This window comes from Triticum dicoccoides, chromosome 7B (genome assembly GCF_002162155.2).
Source record: "Triticum dicoccoides isolate Atlit2015 ecotype Zavitan chromosome 7B, WEW_v2.0, whole genome shotgun sequence".
Lineage (NCBI taxonomy): Eukaryota > Viridiplantae > Streptophyta > Magnoliopsida > Poales > Poaceae > Triticum > Triticum dicoccoides.
The window spans coordinates 88,948,445-88,958,171 of record NC_041393.1 but is presented as its reverse complement, the minus strand read 5'-3'; the positions used below and the strand labels follow the sequence as shown (position 1 = coordinate 88,958,171).

General features: G+C 41.6%; 2 protein-coding genes across 2 annotated transcripts; one reads left to right on the top strand and one right to left on the bottom strand.

The window, feature by feature from the left end:
- The first annotated feature begins 440 nt into the window (after positions 1-440).
- On the top strand, positions 441-1,086 carry LOC119339903 (alpha-amylase/trypsin inhibitor CM2). Its single transcript, XM_037611801.1, has one exon. The coding sequence runs from the start codon at positions 528-530 to the stop codon at positions 963-965; it is 438 nt and encodes a 145-aa protein (XP_037467698.1). The 5' UTR covers positions 441-527; the 3' UTR covers positions 966-1,086.
- Positions 1,087-2,511: 1,425 nt separating this feature from the next.
- On the bottom strand, positions 2,512-9,346 carry LOC119337615 (pantothenate kinase 1-like). Its single transcript, XM_037609781.1, has 17 exons — positions 9,012-9,346; positions 8,787-8,918; positions 8,277-8,317; positions 7,016-7,132; positions 6,704-6,823; positions 6,523-6,617; positions 6,354-6,447; positions 5,815-5,946; positions 5,051-5,163; positions 4,725-4,845; positions 4,267-4,383; positions 4,095-4,189; positions 3,910-4,003; positions 3,567-3,692; positions 3,379-3,491; positions 3,048-3,237; positions 2,512-2,924 (listed from the first exon to the last, which is right to left on the bottom strand). Exons 1-17 carry the CDS (start codon positions 9,130-9,132, stop codon positions 2,781-2,783), a joined length of 1,965 nt encoding a protein of 654 aa, XP_037465678.1. The 5' UTR covers positions 9,133-9,346; the 3' UTR covers positions 2,512-2,780.
- Positions 9,347-9,727: the final 381 nt, after the last annotated feature.

Sequence of the window (9,727 nt, the reverse complement as noted above, 5' to 3'; positions counted from 1 at the left end):
TATGCATACACTTGACTTGCGAATAAATTTGAAAATCAATGCTTTGCGAAGTTACTCACACACATAGTTGATTATCACATGATCTCACATGGCGCAAAAACAAACTCTGTTGTTAGTTTTAACAAGGTTTGCACGTATAAACTAGCTAAAAGTTTCGCTTTAAGCACCGATGACAACTTGACAAGAGAAGAAAAGATGCCACATGGTTCGAAAGAAAAAAGGATGCCACATCAACCATGACAAGAAAAGCTAGGCTCGATCAGCTACGAATATCTCAATGCTTCCACACAAAGCCAGTTACATTTCCCTCCAAATTCTGCTCCAACAAACTAATTAAGTGCACTCTAGCTCACCATATTCGTCATATAGCACAACAGATTTAGTTAATAGCTGGCAGCTCCTCCTCTCTTACATTTCTCTCTGGTATATATGCAGGCAAGTGTGTCCGGTATTGCTTACAGCCACCAGCACAGTGCACAACCTCAAGAAACTACACCAACAAACCGGACCAAGCTAGAAAGAATAATATGGCGTCCAAGTCTAGCATCACCCACCTCCTCTTGGCCGCCGTCCTGGTCTCCGTCTTCGCCGCCGCCGCAGCCACAGGCCCGTATTGCTACCCGGGGATGGGTCTTCCGAGCAACCCGCTTGAAGGCTGCCGGGAGTATGTCGCACAGCAAACTTGTGGCGTCGGCATCGTCGGGTCGCCGGTATCCACCGAGCCGGGGAACACCCCGAGGGATCGGTGCTGCAAGGAGCTTTACGACGCCTCGCAGCATTGCCGGTGCGAGGCGGTGCGCTACTTCATAGGGCGGACGTCTGATCCCAATTCCGGCGTGCTCAAGGACCTTCCCGGATGCCCCAGGGAGCCCCAGAGGGACTTCGCCAAGGTGCTCGTTACGCCGGGGCACTGCAACGTGATGACCGTTCACAACACCCCATACTGCCTCGGTTTGGACATATAAAGATGGATAGATCCGTCTCTCATGAATGAATAAGCATGTTCCATCCATGGATGTGTGGCATGCATATATATATGAACAAGAATAAAGGGAATCATTTTGTGATTCTTAAATTTCAACTCAATCTTTTGTTCATATGTCTCGAGGTTTAATAGCCTTGTGAGTATCTTATTCATTGCTTGTGACCCTCAGAAGCGTTCTTCGATCCATAATATGTCGTCGGTATATATAGGATAGCAAACCCATGCAAGAGGACGAAGCGCCACCAGGTTCAACACAACCATAATTTTCAAGAGGGACAAAAGCCCTAGTGATCCATAGCACCTCGCCTATTTCGTCCATCGTAGTCGTCCAGTTGTGTATCAACTCGCTAGGTTTCCACATTGTAACCACAATTGTATTGATCTATCTCGAGATATAATCCAATCAAAGCACGAATAGGGCTATACCCATCCCAAAAGGGCTCGGGCCTGGGTAAATCATTGTCTCTAGAGATCCATGGTGACCCTGGCATACCTTTGTGATCAAACAAATCATATATAATTATTGCCACGCATGTATGATAATTAAGATAGGAATTTTGGATATAGCATAACACTTATTCGTTCACAAATTGAAGATGATTAAAGATGTTAGACACATATGTGTCAATGAGTAATAATGTACGGGGTACACCCTACGGGAGAGACAACCAAAGAGTGTCTAGAGACACCTACGCACACCCCGTGACCCGCACTAGTCGTGCGAGAGTGGACACTCGGGGGACAAGGATGGACATGCTATGTCCGGGTGATCTTTTCCTCATGAGTCGCCTTGAAGATAGTTCTCATGTTACCAGTAGGGGTCAACATGTGTAAAGACCTCGCCAGGAATTGCCTAAGATCATCACCTTCTATGAGGCTATGCTGATGTGACCTAACTTTCTATTGACCCAATCCATACTTTGTAAAATGCCAATTCACGTAGGGATATTACCCATAGGACCCTAAACCTAGGTAAAACCACGATGTATCTATTGTCTCCAACACGAGATCCTTTCGAACACCACCCCTTTATTTGTCATTGTTTACGACTTCGTGGTACTTCATAAAATCAGCAGTGAATCAATCTTCGACAATGCATGATATTCTGTTTAGCATAATTTATTATGGTTGTAATAATGCATTATTTCTTATCATAATATGTTCAATCTGGGTTGGTCACCCTGCTAAATATTTCCTTCATTTACCCCGCAGGAATCCTTCCATTTTGGACAATCAGGGGAAGGATATCTCTCCCACGTTCGAGGTGCAGTCTCCACATGTTGTCTCGCTTTAAAAAAAAATGCCCTGGGTCCTAGTGACCATGGGTAGAGTTAAAGAAAAACAAATAATGCTCGACTAGTATCACGCCAGCATTTCACCAAAACTCTTATCTTTTTATTAAAGAAAATCTTGATTCAGGAAGAGGAACAGGGAAATCCAATTCTTAAGTGCAACACACATTTATCAATAAATTATGAGAACTGATTTTATTGATTACTTTAGAGTTTTAGAGTACTGCTTCCATATTTACAAGACAACAATAAAGCCTACACAACTGAAATAGATACAAACACACTGTATAAAAATAAAAATAAAAATACAACATGAGCTCACTATATGAGCAATCCTAATTTGGAGTAACTATCTATGGGAATTCTATTTCTGTAGACAACCTTTGAACCATCACCAAGACTATTACAGGTTACAACAAGTTGAGGCTGTTTGCACCCCCACATCTCACCATCTTGTTATTTCTTTTTACCAGCAAGACATGCTTCAGCCTTTTATTGATTTATTACAAAGTAGCCGCTTCATCGGATTTCACTAACTTGGCTTTCAGCTCTGCATTCTCCCTTTGTAACCGTTCAAGCTCGGACTTCAGAACCGCGTTGTCACGCCGCAGCCTCTCCACCTCAACTTCAGCGTTTACATTTCCCCCCTAAAAGAAGTACATATATACAAGGTGAAATGCCAATGAGAAGGAGAAAGTGTCTGAGGTTGACAATGGACTGCTCAAGAGAATGTTGGTATTCTGATTAGATCGCTACTCCGTGTCACCTACATTTTCCTGCTCTGGAGTCAATGGTGAAGATGGGAACTGTCCGGTGTACGGAGCACCAAGCAAGACTTCCCTAATGACTTCATGTGATGCCAAGCCATCAATGCCCATGTTCTCATAACTCCAGAATGCACCTAAGGTTCCCAAGAACCCTTCGTGACACAGAAATGTCGTTTGAACTTCACCTTTGGACCTGGGAGCAAAACAAAAGGAGAGAAGCAATTATCAATTGCCTGGTCATAGTGCAACAATTCTTCTCCTGTTCCTGGATAGCAGAATTTTCTGTACAATTGCAAAGATATTTTGCATGGTATCCACGTAGAAAATTCCTTACCAGTACTTGAGGGAACGAGAAATCTTGTCCATAGTCTTCTCATGACCACAGACATAAGCACCTCGAAAGAAGATTCTCTTTAGGCCTGATAGATTAGCCACAAAGTAGGCTATCTAGATAAGAAATAAGAACACGTCAGAGGATACTTCATGATGGTGCCTGGTAATTCCAATATCCGGAGAAAATACCTGTCCAATGTTGTATGTGAAAGAGTTGAGTAGAGCTGCTGCGAGATCTTCTGCTTTGTACTCTGAAAGTTTGCCCGAGTTCACTTTTCCAAAGCTTGCTGCAGTAGTGGAAGCTGGAAGACCAATCTGGCGTAAAGAGAGAAAAATTAATGGGCATACTGATCGCCTTGTGTGTCATAGATTCACAATTTCCATGATAAGCATGTCAAAGCCCTAAAACTAATCTTCAAATCTGTACAACAGCTGGTGAGACTGCTGTTCAATTCTGCAATAAATGTTAATATTATTATTATAGCAGAAATCTCACAGAAAAATATATTCTTCCAGAGTATAGATCAAATACCTTTGGATAACCACGCTCCCCATAAATGTCTCCAACAGTCAAATCTACAGCCAAATTATCACCCCTCCGGCTCAAATCCAAGAATTCCTCATAACTACAAGCCACAAGGAAATTTAGAGATTGTTTAATCATGTATCAAGGAACATTCCTACATCTTATAAGCACACAAGCTAGATCGATAGTACCTTGAACAGCCAGTTAAAAGCCTTGCAAGACCAAGGATAGTACCACCACCCAGATGTGATCCGATAATTCGCTCAAACTTCCCCTTACCAATTACCTGACAAGATTGTTTTTTGCTGATAAAAGTGCTAGTACACAAATAATAAAAAGAATGAAAGCAGTGTACTGGCTAACCTCTATCATGCTGACACCAGATCCAATATTAACAAGGAGATAAGGAAATATGTTGCTATCGTTATGTTCGTCTGCTGATGTCACATCAGTAGGACCTGCTGCCTCATGACTGTTCTCCTACAGCAGTGGGGGAAACCCACAATTAAGCTTGGAAAGATAAATCACCCTAACCACAATAACATTTATTTATTTCTGCATCGTGCCTATTCACACGACTTATATGCATAAAAAACTCTTATGTGTTATTGTTGTGGCGTCCAAGCCACAACCATACAAATGGAATGGTAGATCAGTCCTTCACTTCTGATTTACTTGAAAATGGGTGAAATTTTTTCCTACTGGTGCACATTATGCACAAGCATTTTACTTAAATAAAAGACGATACTCAAACTTGTCGTGTTTCTTGTAGTGTGCAAGAAAATGATAAACATATAAAGGATATCATCATAGGAGCTGACCTCTTGAGATTCCTCGAGGTTCAAGTTTTCATCTCTGGGATCCCCGTAACTCATCAAGGCACCAAGAGCACCTAAATACCCTTCATGTTGCAAGAATGAAGCTTGCATTTGACTCTCTGACCTGAATGACATACCTCAAATGTTAAGATTCTTTCCAAGGTTGATAAAATAAGAATAGAAACATTCAGTGAGAAACAAAAAGGAGTTTCTTTAGAATCCTCTTAAGGACAGCAAACTTATACTACTAAATACAAGCAGTCTATATTTTTTTTATATGAACAGATGCTCACCAAGAGGAATACATTTGGAAAATATAAAATGCTCACCAGAAGTCTAGTGCATAAGAAATATTATCCATTGTGCTCTTGTGTCCACGTATGTATGATCCACCAAAAAAGACCCTTCTGAGGCCCAAGAGTGATGCAACAAGAAAAGAAATCTGCAGGACACATACCAAGAGTGTGATATGAACCCATATTTCAATAGACAACAATAGACCAGCACCAATAGGGGAAACCGTGAAAGTACCCTTTTTTTTATAAGGGGCTCCCCCTCTGGTTTCATTTATCAGAAACCATAATGTCTTTTACAACTACTAAGCAAAGAAAAAAAAAGGAGAGATCAATCGAAGCATAATGCCCCCATAAATGCCTATGCTACCAAGCTGGAGAAGATGAAGCAGACTGAGAAACCACACGGCTCTTCAGTCCTTTCTATAGCAGGAATCAGGGACTACAGAAGCAACATTCGGTGAAAGTACCCCATAACATGTACTTTCTTATAATGCTATTATTCCTATTAATAACATGCTTAAGGCCGTTTAAACAAAATCAAAATGCTTTTACTGAAACAGTTTGTCTTAAGATAAAAAACACTTTGTGACATAGAATGAGTAAACCCTATGCCTCTTTTCTCCAGTAGAAGTCGTTATACTACTATGCATTTCTTCTTCAGATCAACAAGCATGTCTTCTTAGCTTTTCTTTTCTTCCAATAAAGCGAGGTTGAGTGCCATCCATGTAAACAGCTATGATTAGCTGAGACAATAAGTACAATTTAATAACACGCAGAAGCACATAACATAAACTCACTTGTGCAATATTGTAAGTAAAGGCACTCAACAATGCGGATGCAAGGTCTTCAGGCTTGTAATCTGCTAGCTTTTTCATAGAAGTAATAACTTTTCCAAAGCTAGAAGCAAGAGTCGAAGTTGACAGTCCTTGCTGAAACATATTAGGAAAGGATAAATCAGTAATCTATAAGGACCGATGCTCATTCATGATATGCGAAAGAATTAATTATTTTAATACAATATAAATATTGTCAACATAAAGATTTCAATGTGCTTCATCAATTATTCTAAACACAATGCTCCCAGTAGCCATATTGCTTTCCAAGCAATCTTGATAAGTAAGTTAATTCAATTTCAAGGTAAGAATAAGTATTTATACCACCAAGTCGTAACAGAGTCGTAAGCAAGCAATGAAACTATCAATATTCTCCTAGCAAATATTCAAGTCTGACCAAATTGACCTACACACTAGGGCACTACTGGCGTGGCAAAACTACCACAAAAGAAAAGGCAAGTACATAGAACTGCAACAACAGGGCAAGGAGGGTGACAGCAAACCTTCTGGCAGGCAAGCTCCCCGCATATATCCTTCACAACTAGATCAAGTACAAAATTGTCCCCTTTCTGGCTTAATTGCAGGAATTCATCATAACTAAGAGAATAATAATATATTAGTGGGAAAAATATGTAAACCAAGATATTTATGATGCAAAAGGAAACACGTTACCTCTTGCAGCCTGTTAATAGTTTTGCTAACCCAAACATAGTACCGCCACCAATATGTGTCCCAGTTACCCTTTCAAATTTTCTATTTCCAGTGACCTGCATTATACTTGATAACACATGGTTATATGAGCTGCATTCTGCTGTATTTCCATATGAGAATCATGATGACGAAGAAGTGCAACCTTTAATATGCTAACTCCTGAGCCAATGTTCACAAGAAGGTAAGGAAACAAGTTATCTGGGGAAATATCAATCGAGTTCCTCTTTCCACTCATGTGTGTGAAGGCTGCGCCAGGAACATTCTGCGAGGAAGCATCAGTTAAATGGAAAACCAGATCTAAATGAGAACTAAATATCAAGAATGCAGTAATACCTTACAAAATATTAACCGGAAAGAACCATATCTTAAGCAGTGTTACAATGTGAAAGAATTTTTAAAGTTCAGAATCCAAATGAGAAGGTATGTGGTATGATGAGAGTAGCTTACAACTCACCTGTAACAAAAAGTTTGCTCCAGAGACAACACTGTCCATTTCATCAAGCTTGTCAAGACTAACACCTAATTTTTGCCGAAAATCATCACCAAATTTATATGATCCACCACCTGTTGCCTGCAAATGATCTCCATTACAATCGATTCTGGTCAAGCTATTTTACAATCCACCTCAGATAAAACATACTGCTAACAATCAAACAATACAAAATAAAATGACAAGCTTGATGAAATACAAACAGACAATATTAAGTTCTACATTCTCAAGCAAAGGTATATTCAATATGGAAATCAGAATTCACAAGCACACATTGGTCATTCTTGTGTTTGCAATTATTGATACTTGGGGCAGCCGAGTTGCCGAGGGTTTTGCCTCAGCTACAAGTATGCACAAGTTTCAACTCTAGGGGCGAAATCTATGTTTCCTAAACGCGCCAAAAACAGTTACACTCTGTCGCTTGGCGGCAAAACTTTGTTCCTGAAACTCTTTAGGAGTATTTATTAGTGATAGCGTGGGTCCATGAAAATTAATTTCAAGAATTATTTTTAACAATAAATTGTAAATAGTAAGAATGATTTTAGTGGATGTGGATTTTGCCAAAGTGCAAACCGACATTAATACGCTCCACATTATCCATTTAAGATATTTTCGTATGTACTCAAGCAATCAGAATTCACAAATACACATCATTCGGCATTCTTGTGTTTGCAATTATGATACTTGGGGCAGCGGAATAAACGAGGGATTTGCCTCAGCTAAAGCCTACAAGTATGCCAAGTATTAACTCAGGAGGTGATATCTGTGTTCCCTGATGCACCAAAAACAGTTACAATCTGTCGCCTGATGACAAGACTTTATTCTGCAACTCTATAAAAGTATTTATTATCGATAGCGTGGGTCCAAGAAAATTAATTTCAAGAATTATTTTTAACAATAAATTGTAACTGGTAAGAATGATTTTGGTGGATGTTGACAGGAGCACTAATAAATACTCTTATAGAGTTTCAGGGATGTTGATAGCGAACCAAATCGCATGTAACTGTCCAAGACACTGGTGCAGAATGAATGTGTCATTTGAAAATTTACATTTTGGGTAAGAGAAGAGGTAAAGCATGCCATACAAGTTACGGCAAATAAATAGATAATTACTTCCAAGTGCTAACTGCATAAATGATCTCCCTTTTTATTAATGTATTCATCTTGTGGGTCATAAGCCCAAAAGGTCGTTGCTACTTGCTAACACAAGAAGAACAAAGCATACCTTCAGTGTCATATTTTCTTTGCTTGGCCCTGTCGTTGTCCCTGGCATGAAAATGTTACACTTCAACCCACGATAAAGATAAAACTCCAACACATAACTAAATCATCAAACAACAGAAGCTGAAACCTTTTTTTTAGCTGGGCAGAAGCTGAAACTTGACAGAGTGAAAACAGAGTAAAACACTGTGTTTGCATCGCAGAGAAGAGCGATTGCAAATGCCGTTAACTGCTGTCAACAGCTAAATTCTAGATTCCCCTCTTCCTAAAATGAGATGATCATGAACTACAAGTCGACAGCAACAAACTTCTGAATGCTCTGAAGAACACCCTAGCTCACGAGCAAGTAACAGCTGCTGATCAAGCCATCCTATCCTACTTATTTTCCAGTGGAGCAGGGTCACCCAATTCTCCAGTCTCCACATTGCGTGATTAACCGTGCCAGGAAGCCAAATGGGCCAGAGAAGAACCAACGAATTCGGCGCAGCAGACAGCGAAGGTAGCACAGACGTACCGTTGCAGCCGAGGAGGCCTTGGGCCCGGACGAAGTCGAAGCAGTCGTCCAGCCTCCGCCTCTCGAACTTGGCGAACCGCAGCTCCGCCTCGGCGCCGCAGCTCGCCGTGTACACCAGCTTTATCAGGGTCCCTGCGACGGCAGCAGCAGTAACGACCACGAGGACGAAATTCAGAAGGAGAGAAGCGGTGGGGAGCTTATAAAAATTATGAATTACTGTACTACCTCCGATGTCGAGGGCGAGGAGCGGGGAGGCGGCGGGCTGGCGGGGGAGGAAGATGGGCGGGCTGCCGTCGCCGGGGTCGGCGCGGATCTCCGCGCCGGAGAGGTCGATCCGGCGGCCCATTGCCGCCCACGCCGTCAGCACGGATCGCCGGCCCCTCGGGGATCACGCGCGCATTTGGCTGCCGTGCCGCGCCTCCTCGTCGCGTTTGACTGCCGCGCTTGGACTTTGCGGGGAAGTGGGAGTAGTAGTAGGCGGCTAGCTGGTGCGATCGCAGCTGGGCGCTGGTGGGTGAGCAGTAGGGCAGGGTAGATGGTTGGTGGATGATGAGAGATCCCAGCCAGAGTCAGAGGCGAAGAGGAATAGAAGGAGGGTCGTAATAAACAGGTCGGATTGGGATTTGGATTGGATTTGGATGCCAGGCAAGACAGCCGAGTCTCCTGCCCAAAGGAATGTCAACTTGCGTTCAAGTGGGAATTGAAAAAATCATAATGGATCTTGGGCTCCATGGAAGCATTTCAAATGCGAAAAAAAACTGATTTTTACTTCTCAAAAAAGAAACTGATTTTTTTTGTGCATGTACATTTGTGTGTACAAGATTTTCTTAATGACTATGCAATATTGGTTGCATGTCATACATTGAGACGCGGGCCATGTGTAAACATGCACCATGTAAGCAGGCCTTCGCCATTATGGATTAGTCCCGCCTTATTGATGT

Excerpts from the sequence above, each read along its gene's own strand:
- LOC119339903 (XM_037611801.1), top strand. The coding sequence starts at position 528 with ATGGCGTCCAAGTCTAGCATCACCCACCTCCTCTTGGCCGCCGTCCTG.
- LOC119337615 (XM_037609781.1), bottom strand. The coding sequence starts at position 9,132 with ATGGGCCGCCGGATCGACCTCTCCGGCGCGGAGATCCGCGCCGACCCC. Across the intron at positions 8,318-8,786 it reads AGGCCTCCTCGGCTGCAACG|GGACAACGACAGGGCCAAGC; the intron begins GTACGTCTGTGC and ends TTTTCATGCCAG. Across the intron at positions 4,004-4,094 it reads CTTTTAACTGGCTGTTCAAG|TTATGAGGAATTCTTGGATT; the intron begins GTACTATCGATC and ends TGTGGCTTGTAG.